Genomic DNA, 17478 nt, shown 5'->3' on the forward strand with positions numbered 1-17478 from the left:
TTTATTTATTCTACTAGTTTTTTGGTGGAGTCTTAAAGGCTTTCTGTGTACAGTATTATGTCATCTGCAAATAGTGACAGTTTACTTCTTCCTTACTAATTTGGATGCCTTTTCTTTTTCTTGTCTGTTTGCTGTCGCTAGGACTTACTTCCAGTCCTTTGTGGTTTTTTCCCCAGTACTTTATTGAAAGAAGTGGTAAGAGTGGACATCCCTGTCTTGTTCCTGATTTTAGAGGGGAAGCTGTCAGTTTGTCACCATCAAGTATGCTACTAGCTGTGGGTTTTCATATATGGCTTTTATTAGGTTGAGGTATATTCCCTGTAAACCCATTTTCTTTTTTGTTGTTGTTGTTTTAAGTTTTTTTTAATTTTTTAATATGAAATTTATTGTCCAATTGGTTTCCATACAACACACAGAGCTCATCTCAACAGGTGCCCTCCTCCATGCCCATCACCCACTTTCTCCTCCTTTCCACCCCCCCATCAACCCTCAGTCTATTCTCAGTTTTTAAGAGTCTCTTATGGTCTAAACCCATTTTATATATATATATTTTTTAACGTTTATTTATTTTTGGGACAGAGAGAGACAGAGCATGAACGGGGGAGGGGCAGAGAGAGAGGGAGACACGGAATCGGAAACAGGCTCCAGGCTCTGAGCCATCAGCCCAGAGCCCGACACGGGGCTCGAACTCACGGACCGCGAGATCGTGACCTGGCTGAAGTTGGACGCTTAACCGACTGCGCCACCCAGGCGCCCCTCTAAACCCATTTTAGATGAGAGTTTTTATCATGAACAAATGTTGAATTTTGTCGAATACTTTTTCTGCATCTATTGAGATGATCATATTTTTTTTTTATCTTGATGTTGTTAATGTAGCGTATGATATTGATTGATTTGTGGATATTTGAACCATCCTTATAACCCTGGAATAAACCCCACTTGGTTGTGATAAATGATCCTTTTAAGTATTGTTGAATGCAGTTTGCTATTATTTTGTTGATCATTTTTTGTTCAACAGGGATCTTGGCCTGTGGTTTTCTTTTTGTGTGTGGTGTCTCTGTCTGGTTTTGGTATCAGGGTAATGCTGGCCTCATAGGACTTATCTGAGAGCTTTCCTTCCTCTTATTTTTTGGAACACTTTGAGAAGAATTGGTATTAACTCATCTTTAAATGTTTGGTGGAATTCACCTGTGATTCCATCTGGTCCTGGATTTTTGTTTGTTGGTGGTTTTTGATTAGCAATTCAGTTGTGTTACTATTAATTGATCTTTTCAGATCTTCTGGTTTTTTCCTGATTCACTTTTGGAAGATTGCATGTTTCTAGGAATTTATCCATTTCTTCTAGGTTGTCTAATTTGTTGGTTTGTAATTTTTCATAGTAGTCTCTTAAAACCCTTTGTATTTCTGTGGTGTCAGCTCTTTTATTTCTGATTTTATCTATTTGGGTCAACTTTTTTTCATGATGAGTCTGGCTAAAAGTTTATCAATTTTGTTTATCTTTTCAAAGAACCAGCTCTTGGTTTCATTGGTCTTTTCTATTTTTTTAAAGCTCTATTTTATTTGATATGATGTTTATTATTTCCTTCCTTCTACTAACTTTGGGTTTTGTTCTTTTTCTAGTTCCTTTAGAACTAGAACCTGTAAGGTTTGGTTGGGGTTTTTTTGAGATTTTTCTTGTTTCTTGAGATCGGCCTATATCACTATGAACTTCCCTGTTAGAACTGTTACTGATGTATCCCAGAGATTTTGGACTGTTGTGTTTTCATTTTTATTTGTCTTTACATATTTTTAATGTTTTGGGGTGGGGTTTTTTGTTTGTTTTGTTTTTTGTTTTTGTTTTGTTTTATTTGTTTTTTTGAGAGAAAGAGACAGAACACAAGCTGCGGAGGGGCAGAGAGAAAGGGAGACAGAATCTGAAGCAGGCTCCAGGCTCTGAGGTGTTAGCGCAGAAACTGACACAGGGCTCGAACTCCCAAACTGCTAGATTATAGCCTGAGCCGAAGTTGGACGCTTCACCAACTGAGCCACCCAGGCACTCCGTCTTAATATATTTTTAAATTTCCTCTTTGACTTCTTCATTGACTCACTGGTTGTTTAGTAGCATGTTGTTTAGCCTCCATGTGTTTGTGTTTTTTCCAGTTTTTTCTTGTAATTGATTTCTAATTTCATACTGTTGTGGTCCAAAAAGATGCATGATATGATTTCAGTCTTTTTAAATCTGTTGAGATTGGTTTGGTGACCTAACGTGTGATCTGTCCTGGAGAATGTTCCACGTATACTTGAAAAGAATATGTATTCTGTTGGTTTTGGATGGAATATTCTGTATATATCTCTTAAGTCCATCTGGTTTACTGTGCCAATCACAGTTTCCTTAATGATTTTCTGCCTGAATATCTATCCACTGATGTAAGTGGGGTGTTAAAGTCACTACTATTATCGTATTACTGTCAGTTTCTCCCTTTATGTCTATTAATATCTGCTTTGTATGTCTAGGTGCTCCGACACTGAATACATAGATAGTCATGATTGTTAAATCCTCCTGTTGGATTGATCCCTTTATCATCATGTAATGCCCTTTTTCATTTCTTGTTACAGCCCGTGTTTTAAAGTCTATTTTGTCTGATACAAGTATTGCTATCCTAGTTTTTTTTTTTTCCTCTTCCATTTGCATGGCAGATATTTTCCTATCCTTTCACTTTGAGTCTGTATATGTCTAGGTCTGAAGTGAGTCTCTTGTAGGCAGTATATAGATAAGTCTTAGTTTTTAATCCATTGTGCCACCCTATGACTTTTGATTAAAACAATTAGACCACTTACATTTAAACAATTTATTGACTTGTTGCCATTTTGTTGTTTTTGTAGTTCTTCTCTGTTTCTTTTTCTCTGACTCTCGTTATGATTGATGACTTTCATTAGTGTTACATGTGGTTTTCTTTCTCTTTATTTTGTGTGTATCTATTATAGGGTTTGTAGTTACCATGAAGTTCATATATAATATCCTAAGTATAAAGCAGTCTATACTAAGTTGATGGTCCCTTAAGTTCAAACACATTCTAAAAGAACTTTTTTTTTACTCCTCCCCAATATTTTATGTATATGTTGTCCTATTTTACATCTTTTTGTTTTGTGAGTCCTCTTACTAATTTCTTTAGGTATAATTGATTTTACTACTTTTGTCTTATAACTTTCATGTTAGCTTTATAAATGATTGCTCTACTCCATTTACTATATGTTTGCTTTTTTAAAAAGTGTTCATTTCGAGAGAGAAAAAACTGAGTGGGGGAAGGGCAGAGAGAGAGAGGGAGAAAGAATCCCAAGCAGGCTCCATACTCAGGGTAGAGCCAGACATGGGGCTTGATCTCACAATTGTAAGATCATGGGGGCACCTGGGTGGCTCAGTTGGTTGAGCTTCCGACTTTGGCTCAGATCATGATCTCACAGCCTGTGAGTTCAAGCCCCGTGTCAGGCTCTGTGCTGACAGCTGAGAGCCTGGAGCCTGTTTCAGATTCTGTGTCTCCCTCTCTCTCTGACCTTCCCCCATTCGTGCTTTGTCTCTCTGTGTCTCAAAAATAAATAAACATTAAAAAAAAATAAAAAACAAAAAAACAAAAACCAATTGTAAGATCATGACCTGAGCTGAAACAAGAGTCAGACACTTAACCGACTGAGCCATCCAGATGCCCCTGTTTGTTTTTACCAGTGAAACTTTTTCCTTTTGTAACTGTCTTACTTCTAGCTATGGCCTTTTGTTCTCCACTTAAAGGAGTTCCTTCAGTGTTTCTTGTAAGGCCAGTTGTGTGGTGATTAACTCATTTAACTTTTCTTTGTCTGGAAAACTCTCTATTTCTCCTTTACTTTTGAATGATAACCTTGCTGAGTAGAGTATTCTTGGTTGTAAGTTTTTTTCCTTCCAGCTCTTTGAATATATCATGCCACTCCCTTCTAGCATGCATAATTTTTGCTAAACATCAATGGATAGTCTTATGGGTTTCTCTTGTGTGTTACTAATTGCTTCTCTATTGCTGTTTTTAAAATTCTCTCTTTATCCTTAACTTTTGACAATTATGTGTCATGGTGTGGATCTCCCTGGGTTCCTCTTGTTTGGAACTCTCTGTGCTTCCTGGATGTTTGTTTTCTACCCCAGGTTAGGGAAGTAGTCAGCCATTATATCTTCAAATAAGTTTTCTGCCCCTTTCTATCTCTTGTCTCCCTCTGGGACCCTTATAATGTTTATTTACTTGAAGTTGTCCAAGAGATCCCTTAGTCTGTCCTCATTTTTAATATTCTTTTTCCTTTTTGCTATTCAGGTTGGACGCCTCCCACTCTAATCTGTCTTCCAGATCACTGACCATTCTTCCATATCTTCTAATCTACTGTTGATACCCTCTAGTGTGTTTTTTACTTCAGTTATCATATTTTTCAACTCTGATTGGTTCTTTTTTATGTTTTCCATCTTTTTGTTGAAGTTTTTACTGAGTTCTTCCACTCTTCTCTCCAGTCTGGTGAGCGTCTTTATGACCATTACTTTGAACTCTTTATCAGGTAGATTGATTATCTCCATTTTATTTAGTTCTTTTTCTGAGTTTTTTTTTTTCCTTTCATTTGGAGCATGTTCGTCTGTCTCCTCAGTTTGCTTGACTTTCTATTTGTGTTTCTATGAATTAGACAGAACAGCTACTTCTCCTAAACTTGAAAGAATGGTCTTGTGTATGGTGATCCCCTGGGGTGAAAGACCACCCATCTTTCACCACCAGTGTTGCCTAAACTTAAGATACAGTGTTAAATAAACAAATAAAACCAGTAAGTGATCTTTTAACATTTTTTTTCTTTTAACATTTTTAATTCTGAATTTAGAAAGATTCTTTTAGAAACCTAAGGATAATTTATGAAGATACATTTGCCTAAAATTCAAATATTCCTTTACTTCCAGTTTAGTTTCATTTTCTTCTGGTGAAGTGAAATTAACATTAGTATTTTTATTTAAAATAACATAGGGAGGGGTGCCTGATTGGCTCAGTCAGTGGAGCATGTGACTCTTGATCTCAGGGTTGTGAGTTTGAACCCCATGTTGAGCATGGAGATTACTTAAAAATAAAATCTTTAGGGGTGCCTGCGTGGCTCAGTCAGTTAAGCATCTGATTTCAGCTCAGGTCATGATCTCACAGTTTGTGGGTTCAAACCCTGCATCAGGTTCTGTGTTGACAGAACAGAGCCTGGAGCTTGCTTTGGATTCTTTGTCTCCTTCTTTGTCTGCCCCTCCGCTGCTCATTTGCTCTCTCTCTCGCTCTCTTGCTGTCTCTCTGTCTTTCTCGCTCTCTCAAATAAACATTAAAAAAAATTAAAATCTTTAAAAATAAATAAACAAATAGAAATAAAATAACACATAGAGTGTTCCATTTTATAACATATGTTTGCCCATCCACTCTTCCTTCCTTTTGTCTGGTATACTTGCAGAGAAATGTTGGGGTACGGTCCACATGATGTTAGCAATGGTTATTTCTGAGGAGTGGGACCAGAGTGATTGCCTTGCTTTCTTTTTAAAAAAAAATTTTTTAATATTTATTTTTGATAGAGAGAGGCACACAGAGTGTGAGCAGGGAAGGGGCAGAGAGAGAGGGAGACACAGAATCCGAAGCAGGCTCCAGGCTCTGAGCTGTCAGCACAGAGCCTGACATGGGGCTTGAACCCACGAACCGTGCGATCATGACCTGAACTGAAGTCGGACACTTAACCGACTGAGCCACCCAGGCACCCCTCCTTGCTTTGTCTCTCTGTTGCTTAATTTTTTAATAACGGGCATAGAATAATAAAGCCATTATTCTAAAAATGAGCAAAGAGCAAATAAATTTAAAAAGAACAAACCAGACAGCACTGCCATGGCTCTGCAGGCAGCACAGCTCTCAGCATAGGTACGGTCCTTTTTCCATCCACCTCCCACCTGGCCCCCACCCTGGAGGAGACTGGCAGATTTCCCCTGCTCACCATCTCATTGAGCTTTTGCAGCTAGTGACTACTGAACTCCTGAATGGCTCTGAAGGGTGGCTGCAAGGCCCTGGAAGGCCCAGAGGCTATTTGTGTGTACACCTCACTGGGCATGCGTTCCTGCCAAAAACAGAGCTCAAGATGAAACAGGCTTGGGATGCTTCCTGCAAGTTTTACTGTAATCCCAAGGAAGGATGCTTGGATGTATGGGGATGTATCTGGGCTCAGATTTCACTGTATTTCTTTTAGTTTTGAGCGAAGTGTGAATACCAGGGTTATTTATTCACCATCCAGTCTCTCAAGTTTGTTTTAGGAGTTCTTGTTGAATTTTGAGTTGATAAATATCAGAACTTTATGAGGAAGGCATGCCAGAAGTAAATCTGGCTATTCATGGCATGTTGTTTGCCACATGCCTTCCTGCCTATGCGGAGGGAAACTCTGTTTACCTTTTTGAAGAGTCAGTAGAACCTCAGGTTCACATCTTCTCCAGTAAAAGAAGGAACCACTTCAGTTTAGTGGGGGGACAAACAGCTGCCCTTAGCTGAGGAAGGACACAGGGCTGAACTGTGCTGGCTTCAGTTTTGACTTACGGAGCAAAAATGTTCCTTCTGTCAAAGGTGCGATTAACGTTCTTGGACAACTCTCAGAGTAAATTACGGAGGTAACCCAGCTTTTCTGTCACCTAAAAGTATACTTCAGTCTCTTCCATTTTTCTTCAGTGATTAGCATTTTCTGTAAAAGGGGGATAATAGTACCCGTGGTGATGACCTCAGTGAATGGTCATAAACCGATGAGATTACATAACATGATAATAGGCGGGTGACTCGTCCACTACAAAGTAGAGGGCAAACATAAAGCATTTTTAACACAGAACTTAAGAGCAGGCAGACGCCTTTTACAAGCTGTGGAACAGGGCAACTGAGAAGTGACATTACTTGGTGGCGGCCACGCGGCCAGTCTTTGGAAGCAATGTGATTGGAACCCAGCCTCTTTCCACTGAGCCTTCCTGCCCCATCCTTACTCCGTCTTCACGATACATCTCATGAGAGCACCACTTTGTTATTTGGAGACTTCTGGAAGGAAAAGCACAAAGAACAGCTCACAGTAAATGTTTTCCTGAATGAGTCAGAGATCTACTACGTGGGAGTGATGCAACATGGGTTGCATGTACAAGCCCCAGGGGCGTGCTACCTCACCTCTCTGTGCTGTAGTTTCCTCAACAACCTTATCATCCAGCTGGGGTTTTCAGATGAGTAAATGAGGTAATGCATTCAGGGGAATATAGAATAAGAACAGGGGTTGGCACATTGTGTTACTCCATGAATACTTGCCATTATTACTATTTATTATTATTATTAATTTGCACACAGAAGTTTCACTTGTGTGAAACTTTGCCTGCTGACAGCAAAAGAAAGAAAGAAAGAAAAAGACCGCAGAAACGAATTAGGAAACTGCCATCAGGACTCTGGCAAACCATTTGGGATATATTCCTAAGGTGCGTCTTGATGTGGGGTGCAGGGGAGCCAAGAACCTTGGGCAGAATCCTACAAGTATTACGATTCCTAATAATCTTGTTTCCTCCCCAGAGAAGGGCTCCTTTTCACTGGGCCTGGCCCCTGGCTTGTGACTGCTAATGGTACCAGCGTGCTCAGTGGATGGATGATTGCACCGTATTTATGCATAATTTAAGCAGAGCCCAGTAGACCCTGTGGAGGTGCTTAGGGCTCCCCAAAGGCTTAGGTGAGAGGAGGTACGGGGCTTGGTAGCTAAATAGGAGACAGTGATGAGGGGAGAGCTGCCCTGGGAGAGCTTCCAGAAGCACAGGCTGAAAATGACAGGACTCCTGAAACTTTCTGTCTCTCCCCTTGCTCCACAGGATGGCATTTCAGCCTCACTGAGGTCCAGCTCAGGACTCCTCCAGACCCATTTCCCACCACAATCTCTCCTGGGCACTTCGGTCTCATTCACTGCCTCCTGCTGCTGCCTCAGCCCCTGCCTATCCCAGTTTTCTGCAGGGAACAGTCAACTTCACCAGCTATGCGCCACTTCTGTGAGCTCTTCCTCGCTGCTCCCCTCCCGCCTGCTCCTTCCTCCCCGCCACCCCCAGCCTGTGCTTTTCCTCCATGTTACTTTCACATTCGTTCCTGAGTTAGAATTCATTGTTCACCAGTCCTCACTGCCATGCAGGACCTTCCTTGTCTGTGTCCTTCCCCACACCCTCCCCACCTGCTTGTGACAGTCCTTGAAAGCTGGAAAGCTAATCACACCACATCTAGAGGGGTCTCTAATCCCAGGCAAGGGAGTGAGAAATGGAGATGTAATATTGAGGCGCTCCCATCGTCGAGTTGGAAATCTTTCTTTTCCGTTTGATTTCAAGACGCAGAAGTATCCACTTGTTTGGTGGCACTAAAGAAACATGCACACTTAATGTTGTCTGGTAACAAATTAGGAGCCTGAAACCACTACCTCTTGTCTTGCTTAAAGATTAGCCTTCTGGGGTGCCTGGGTGGCTCAGTCGGTTAAGCGTCCGACTTCAGCTCAGGTCACGATCTCACGGTCCGTGAGTTCGAGCCCCGCGTCGGGCTCTGGGCTGATGGCTCAGAGCCTGGAGCCTGCTTCCAATTCTGTGTCTCCCTCTCTCTCTGCCCCTCACCCATTCATGCTCTGTCTCTCTCTGTCTCGAAAATAAATAAACGCTAAAAAAAAAATTACAATAAAGATTAGCCTTCAGGATCTCCTGATTAACACTCACAACCAACAAAACATGTTAACCCAGTCCTTATTATATCCAGTCCTTTCCACACATTGTTAGGGTCTGCAAATTGGCTTAGCTCGTTCACCCCAAGTTCCGTCAGCCCAGGCAAATACAAATGCTCTGAGCAAGGACTCACCACCTCGAACATTTAGGGCAGTCCATCTTCCAGCTGCCTGACAAGGAAGCAGCATCTACTGAGAGTAAATATAAATTAGCTAATGCTGAAACTGCAGGAATTTTCAGTCCATATCCTGTGTCTCGAGTGATGCTTCCCTCCTCCAGCTATTCATTCAGACATTAATTCTAGGTCTCTCTGTTGCACTCAGGGTTGAACCTTGTGGTAAAATACTAGTGGTGTAGCAACTGCAGGAAGGCATATCTAATTTCCCCGTCAGAGTGGTTTTAATGCTCTCTTTCAGTGGGCATGAAACATGAAAGAAAAGATCAATGGTTATAGGCCCCCAAAAATCTGCAGAGTCAACACATGTGCGAGAAATTACCATTTTAACCTTGAATCATTTTAGCCAAGAAGCAGAATCTATTTTTACTGCTTATGACCAGTAGTGCTGAACTGACCATGGGATGTTGATCTGAAGGGAAAGGAAGGCCTCGTGAAAACTGTACTCCCCGGTGTAAATTGGGAAGTACACGAAGAACCCCAGTTTAGAGGCCGGAAGTGGTGGGGTGGTGAGCTGGGGACAGAGCCTCACGGCAAAGAAAGACCTGGCTGGGCCCTGGAATGTGGTCTGGGAAGCCAGGCCTGCCCTTTCTGGATCTCTGAGAGTGTGAGGGATCAAAGCCCAGGGATAAAGAAACCCTGGGCCCTTTCCACACCTCCTCAGGGCTGAAAGAGAGGCCTGTGTTTCCCAGTTGTAAATGAGGTCATCCTTGGCGAGGTCTGGATGATAATAGCTCCCCTTTACTACGAGCTTTCTGTGCGAGCTAGGCGCTTTGCTGACTGCTTTATAGGGAATATGTTCTTTAATCCTCCCGACGCCCCCTTGCAGTAGGTGCTATAACTCACTTATAGATGAGGAAATGGAAGTCGGAGAGAGGTTAAATCACTTGCCCAAGACTGACAGCTGGTGGGTGGCAGAACTGGGATTTGAACCCAGAGACTGCCTGGTTTACCTTAACCACCATGCTTTTAAATAGCACTTTGTCCTAATGAAAACTGATTGTGTAATGTCCGGAAAGTTAGAATTAAAAAAAAAAAACAAAAAACATTTACCAGGGGATCTGGAGAAATGCCCTTGATCTTGGTTTCTGGTCTCTAAAAGAAGAATTATGTTATTCTTTATCCACCTACCATACAAAAGTATTTTCAGGATAATGAGTTGGTCATCAGGGCTCATAGAATCTTAGATGACTGAAGATGCTAAGCAAAGAGCAAATGAGTTTCCACCTCCCTACTCAAGACTTAAGTCCCCAAACTGGGGCCGGCTTTAGTTCAGTTTAGTTTTTTGTTTTTTTTTTTTTTTAATATTTACTTATTTTGAGAGAGAGAGGGCATGCCTGTGCATGCATGTGTGCAAGGGCACAAGCAGGGGCATAAGTGGGGGAAGGGACAGAAAGAAAGGAGGAGAGAGAATCCCAAGCAGGCTCCACACTGTCAGCACAGAGCCTGGCATGGGGCTTGATGCCATAAACCATGAGATCATGACCTGAGCCGAAATCAGGAGTCAGACACAACCAACTGAGCCACCCAGGTGCCCCTGGGGCAGCTTTCTGCAACAACCAGTTTGGGATTTTAAAAGCAAATTTTATGTTCCATCCAAGTCAGAAACCAAAAGTTCTTTGTGGAACACCATTAAGGCATTTCTACAGGGAAGTCATCTGACATCTGACTGAAAATATCCCCTCTGAGGCAAGCAGGGTACCCTTTGGGGGGAGGTGGGTACCCAGCCTTTTGTCTTTGAAAACCAGACTTTGATCTCTAGTTGGCCTTGGTCAAGAGGGAGTTTGGTAAATTCTACCCCTTTATTCTCCGTGTCCTCTATCACTTACTCTGATTAAGAGCTGTATCACTGGGAGATGGGTTATTGCAATAGACTCCAAACTGGTTTCCCTACAGTGTTTTTGAATGGGCGTAGGAAAAGATTAATTTGTATATCAAGAGATTAAAAAAAAAAAAAAACTTGCATCTTTTTCCTAAGCTGAAAGAAATGACAAAACCCCAACAGGTAGTATTACGGTATATTTTTCCAGGGAAGTTACAAATTCTGAGTTGTAAACTGCAGTGCACATAGCATTTTTAAAGGTTTCAAGGGAAATATAAGAAATAGATGGTTTTGAAATTTTCATATGGTCATAAGAAGAAGGTATTTTGGAAAAAGATCCAGGAAATCTTCCCTTGTGAACATAAACACCACAAACACATACACTTGTCCTTTTTGATTTAGTTATCTCGTTTTTGAAATTTATCCTTAAGAAATTATCCAAAATCCATTGGGCGCCTGGGTGGTTCAGTTGGTTAAGCATCCCATTCAGTTGGTTGAGCTCGGGTCATGATCTCACAGTTTGTGAGTTCGAGCCCTGTGTTGGGCTCTATGCTGAGAGCTCAGAGCCTGGAGCCTGCTTCAGGTCTGTGTCTCCCTCTCCCTCTGCCCCTCCCCTACTCACACTGTCTCTCTCTCTCTCTCTCTCTCTCTCTCTGTCTCTTTCTCAAAAATACATAAACATTAAAAAAAATGATCCAAAATCCAGAAATTAAGATGCCCATTGCATAGTTTTTATAATAGCAAAATATTTAAAATAGTCTATATATGCCCTGTCTACACACACACACACACACACACCTGACAGAATGTGTATTTATTAAAAATTAAAATTATAAAAGCCATGGAGCAACAAGAAAATGCTCATGATATAAAGGAAGAAGATACGTAAAGTGATACTGTGCCATGAAAATTATATATTTTTTCATTTGTAGGATTTCTATTTGATTTGCTTTTGACTCTGTCTCTTCACTTTTCATACCAAGCTCTTCCTTCCTTATGGTCACTATTCTTTCCATTGTCTTAGCACCTTTATTTATTATTTTTTTTAAGATTTTATTTTTGGGGCGCCTGGGTGGCTTGGTCAGTTAAGCGTCCGACTTCGGCTCACGGCCCGTGAGTTCGAGCCCCGCGTCGGGCTCTGTGCTGACCGCTCAGAGCCTGCAGCCTGTTTCAGATTCTGTGTCTCCCTCTCTCTGACCCTCCCCTGCTCATGCTCTATCTCTCTCTGTCTCAAAAATAAATAAACGTTAAAAAAAAAAATTAAAAAAAAAAAGATTTTATTTTTAAAGTAGCCCTCTGGGTGGCTCAGTCAGTTAAGCATCTGACTGCGGCTCAAGTCATGATCTCACGGTTCGTGGGTTTGAGCCCCGCATCGGGCTCTGTGCTAACAGTTCAGAGCATGGAGCCTGCTTCTGATTCTGTGTCTCCCTCTCACTCCGCCCCTCTCCTGCTCACACTCTGTGTCTTTCTTTCTCTCTCTGTCAAAAAATAAACATAAAAAAAGGAAAAAAATATTTTGTTTTTAAAGTAATCTCTACACCAAACGTGGGGCCCAAATTTACAACTTTGAGATCAAGAATTGCATGCTCTCATGCTCTACCAACTGAGCCAGCCAGGTGCCCCCCAACCCCATTGTCTTAGCATCTTAAACGCACTTTCTTGAATATTTCAGATTTTTTTTCAGGGTACTGATTCTCTTGTTTGTTGTGGTGTTCTTTTCCTTGGGCCTGGGCCATCTGAAATTTTCCTGTGAGCATTACTTCACTGTCTTCAAGGGTGGTTGTCTGTGGGACTCCATCATTCCCTGGCCTACGAGGATGTGGTTTTGCTTGGCCCCTGCCTAGACTCTAGTAATTTCAATGGCCCCAGGCAGATAGTGTATTTCTGTACCACTTTCCCGGGATAGTTGGTTGAGTCTGAATTTATGCTGAGAGTTCAGTTCCCTAACAAGGGCCTGAATATTGTCTTTTACCCCTAAGGGATTAAGTTTCCAGTCCCAACCTCTAAAGCCTTTACTGATTTCCTGCCCGTTGAGCCTGTGGGTTCATGGCTCATTAATTGCTAGGGTCTGCTTTGTTTCTAGCACCTAAACTTCCTTCTCTGCCCTCAAACTCTGCCGTTCATTAAAAAAGTTTCTGCTTTACCTATCATTTCCAGGCTTGTAGAGCGATGTCCCATCCACACCGTATTGACCAGAAATACTTATTTTTCCATTTACTGCAACTATGTGAAAATATATGTGAATATAACCAGAGACCAGAAGGTGACTTTGAAACTGAAATGATTTATTATGGGTAGAGATGGTGGGTTTATAGCAACCATTTTTCTCTATTTTGCAACTATTCTGTATTGTCATGATATTGTCTCTAAAACAATATAAGAAGCATCATCTTTTTCACCATTGTCTTTTGTTTCAGAATGCGTATGCTGCAACTGCCATCAATGGGACAGATTTTTGTACATCAGCAAAAGATGCGCTCAAACTCTTATCCAAGAATTCAAGTCATTTCACATCTGTTAACTGCTTTGGAGACTTCATAATTTTTCTAGGAAAGGTGAGATGTCCTCACTAAAATAATAAATAGAGAAACTTGTGATCCAGACGTTAAGCCACAGAGCTAGACTTGAAAGAGAACGAACGTTTCTTGAGTGCTTGCTCTATAGTGGATGCTGTGCCTTATTCTCTCATTTAATCCTTAGTCCTGTGAGGTAACTTATTTTGCAGATGGGAAAACTAAGGCTTAATAACTTGTCCAGGATCGCACAGTGGGTAGAGTCAGGATTTGCATCCTAACCCTTCTCTCTCGGCAATGCTCAGTTCTCTAGACCATTCTGGCTCCCACTTTTTCATAGCTAAAATGAAAATGCTACTAGCCTCATTAAATGGATATATTTTGGGGGGCTTCTGTCATAAAACATATGGAAATAGTACTGAAACCTAATGAAATGTCTGGATTATTTAAAGGCATTAAGTCCATAAATACAAAGGCAGGTTGTTAACGTCCCAAGTGGAGCCAGAGGTACATTTCCACTGTCATCTGAATAGCATTTTTCAAGGAATTGTGTGTAGTCTTATGTGCAGTGCAGTGAACGAGCATCTTAGAGCTCTGTCTCACGTGTAAAGGACAAGGCCTGAACTTGGGGTCTTTAACAACTCCAGACCTCAGGCTGGACCAAAGATAACACGTGTCCTTTCTAGGTTAACTAAAATATAGATGCAACTGGTATGATAGCCTCTAACTGACCATGCTTCAAGCTGAAGGTTCTTTACACTGGACCACATGGTGTGTCCCTTTGCTTGTGATTGTCACCCACGGGGCCTAATTCTGCACACCTGTTTGCCTGATCCCACTTCCACTTGATTGCCTGCCCTTCGAATCCCTGACCCCAGACCTCCTGACCTTCCTGCCATGTCTGTGCTATTCCAAGCTAGACATCCTGGCTCCTTCCAACCATTCCTTCTCAAGGACGTGAATGCTGAGGCCTTCAGTGGTGCCCCAAAGTGAACAAGATCTTGGTCTCCAGTTGTGACCCAGCCACAGCCAAATGTGAGGACTCCTGGCTCATTTAGCATTTTGTGCCTCCGTGGTGTTTGGTAAATGTCTCTGGTGTATTAAGTAACAAGTTATAACATGCACGGATTTCACAGGTGTGTGTGTTAGTTGCACATATATTTTAAGACTCAGATGGGCCCCCAGAGATTTTTCATGCAACGGTAGCTCAAACTGATTATGCCTTTCAAGACAGCCTAAATCATCTAAGTTGCAGTTGTTTTTAAATGGATAATGTTGCCTATGTTAGTTTGGTAAGATGTTCTCTAATAACTGCTTCCAAAAATTTTAGAATGAGGTTTCATCTTTATAACAGAATTATCTTTTATTTTAGGTAATAATTCATTTTCCTATATTTCCCATAAGGAACATGTAATTGCTAATAAGCTTCTAGTGAGCATGTAACAACCAGTGATTTTTTGTTTTTGAATGAAGTCCCATTCGGACATTCATGTCCGTCTTTGTGGGTATCCGAGGGCAACGGGGATTCCAGATGGACTCCATACTCCATTTTATTTGTTTAAGAATTAGGTATAAAAATTTTTTTTAAAAATATAAAAAGGAACATCATGGTCCGTAATCATGTTGCTGGAAATATAATTACATATGGCAAAAGCCTGGATTAATCCTATTATCTCCCCACACCAGCACTGGAAAGCCCTTCCAGTAATCCCTAGGGTAGAAACAATCACATATTAAATTACAGTATACCCACCCAGTGGATTGTTGCACTGTTATTTAAAAATGGCACTTATTAAAAAGTATTAAATGAAGGCACGCCCAGGTGGCTTAGTTGGTTGAGCGTCCAACTCTTGATTTTGGTTCAGGTCATGATCTCACAGTTCGTGAGACTGAGCCCTGCGTCAGGATTCTCTCTCCCTCTGTCTCTCTGCCTCTGACCAGCCTGTGTGCACACACACGCACACACATTCTCAAAATCAATCAACAACAACAACAAAAGTATTAAATGAAGATGCTTATGGGAGTGGCACGTGAAAAAACTAAAAATTTTCAGCTTTCATTACATCTATATAAATACAAAAGCTAGGCACAGATAAAAAATGTAAATACATCTACTCTCTTATCCTTACTCTGAATTAACTGGGTCGTCTTGTGGTATCATAGCTCCTTTTTTTCTTAATTTCATTGGACCACATTTTCTGACAAGCCTTCTTTACAACAGGGCACCCACACATGCATGTATATGAAACTACTACTTGTAAATGACAGAAAGCATTTCTCAAATATTCTGGCCAATTTATAAAGGTTCTCAGCGAAGTCTTGTTTTGCCAGGTGTTGGTGATGTGTCTCACTGTTTTTGGAGGACTGATGGCATTTAACTACAACCGTGCCCTCCAGGTGTGGGCAGTCCCTCTGCTGCTGGTTGCTTTTTTTGCCTACTTTGTAGCCCATAGTTTCTTATCTGTGTTTGAAACTGTGCTGGATGCACTCTTCCTGTGTTTTGCTGTTGATCTGGAAACAAATGATGGATCGTCGGAAAAGCCCTACTTTATGGACCAAGAGTTTTTGGTAAGCAGACATCTCACTTCCTGCTGCAGTCTCTATCCTCAAAATCTCAAAAAGTGTTGAAGACTCACATGTAAAGGAGGCTTGTACCTAGCCTCGTTCGTTCTTCCAGAGGGCTCTGTGTGCTTCTGCCACTGGCCTGAAGGTCTAGAGTGAGATTTGGGTTCTGTTTTTTGAGCTGAACCCACTTCCCTTATTGGAAACTCTCCCTGGAGAGAAGTGAAGCTGAACAATTAATACGGACCAAATGACCTTGGGCAGGTGTTCTGGACAGAGCAGTCCAAGTCCCTTTGGTGCTGTTGGCCGGGTCCGGCTTTTTGGGTGGTCTGGAGGTTTAACGGTTGATCTTTCTCTAAAGCATTTTTGCCTCCTCAAGCATCATAACAGACCCTTTGTGTTTTAGGGGGCGCACACATCACCATCTGTGCCAGTATTGACAGATCTGAGGTTCTCAGGCCTTTTATTAACTGAGGCCCCACCGATGCAGGAAAAGCCACACCCTGTCAAGTCCCTTACAGCTTCTATCTGGAAATAGCACGCAGCTGTTTCCAACACAGTCGTTGCCTATTTGTCTTATCAGGAGTAGACAGGGATATTTTAACAACTGAATGAAGTCTCTTGGTTGTCTGGGTCAAGTGAGTTTTAGTACTTTTATTCTGTTGTCATAAAACCTAGGTGTTAAAGCCCATTTGCTCTTTTTAAGATTTTATTTATTTTTAAACTATTTAGTGTTTATTTTTGGGGAGAGAGAGTGGAAGTAGGGGAGAGGCAGAGACAGAGGGAGACACAGAATCTGAAGCAGGCTCCAGGCTCTGAGCTGTCAGCACAGACCTCGACATGGGGCTCGAACTCACAAACCGTGAGATCATGACCTGGGCTGAAGTTGGACGCTTAACCGACGGAGCCACCCAGCTGCCCCGTTAAGATTTTATTTTTAAGTACACTCTGTACCCAACATGGGCTCGAACCCACAACCCTGAGATCAAGAGTCTCATGCTCCACCGACTGAGCCAGCCAGGCGCCCCTAGCCCCTTTGCTTTTAAACAGCATTCAGAGCACTCCGTGGCTCAGCCAGGCGGTGAGGTTTAACAAGCACATCTATGGTTTTACAATCAAATAGATTCTCCACCTCCTCCAGAGAAAACCTAAAAATACAATAGCACTTTATTTGTATCTAGCCTAAAGAAATTCTTCCCGATGATGGTAGGAAGCTAACCGAGGCTTCTTTCTCAGATTTATACTTTTCTGATTACAAATTCACTTGGGAATCTACCCCCTAAAAAACTTGAATTCAACAGGGAAAACTTTAAGGATTAAATTCCCCTAAATGATATGGTCAAATAAATAGTTGCGGTTGGTGCAGATAGCTAACACTGGTCTAACTCATTCTTTTATTTTTCAGAGTTTTGTAAAAAGGATCAACAAGTTAAAAGACACGAGGGCACAGGGGGAGGAGAACTCACTAAGGAACGAGGAGGGAACAGAACTCCAGCCCGTTGTGTGATAGGTGCCCATTAGAGTGTTGCCCCTGGAAAGTGTCCTTCTTCTAAGAGCCATTCACAGAATAAATGGTAAGGCCGATAGACCCTGTTCTTCACTGTCTTTGTCCTTATTGTTTGGCCATTATAATACCAGAACCATAAAAGTATATCCTATTCCAGAT

The 17478-nt window shown here is 41.6% G+C and overlaps 1 protein-coding gene across 10 annotated transcripts in view; it reads left to right on the top strand.

Moving 5' to 3' along the window:
• Positions 1-17478, top strand: part of SLC44A3 (solute carrier family 44 member 3) — a 331249-nt gene that overhangs the window by 303050 nt on the left and 10721 nt on the right. For 9 of the 10 annotated variants that reach the window (XM_053214493.1, XM_053214494.1, XM_053214492.1 and 6 more), the window contains 4 exons: positions 7859-8032; positions 13155-13292; positions 15582-15818; positions 17218-17386. In XM_053214493.1, coding sequence (XP_053070468.1) covers positions 7859-8032; positions 13155-13292; positions 15582-15818; positions 17218-17319 — 651 coding nt within the window. In that variant the 3' untranslated portion in view covers positions 17320-17386. The remainder of the gene's footprint in view (positions 1-7858; positions 8033-13154; positions 13293-15581; positions 15819-17217; positions 17387-17478) is intronic. The other variant, XM_053214501.1, reaches the window with a different exon arrangement.

The sequence above is a fragment of the Acinonyx jubatus genome, chromosome C1 (genome assembly GCF_027475565.1).
Source record: "Acinonyx jubatus isolate Ajub_Pintada_27869175 chromosome C1, VMU_Ajub_asm_v1.0, whole genome shotgun sequence".
Classification (NCBI taxonomy): domain Eukaryota; kingdom Metazoa; phylum Chordata; class Mammalia; order Carnivora; family Felidae; genus Acinonyx; species Acinonyx jubatus.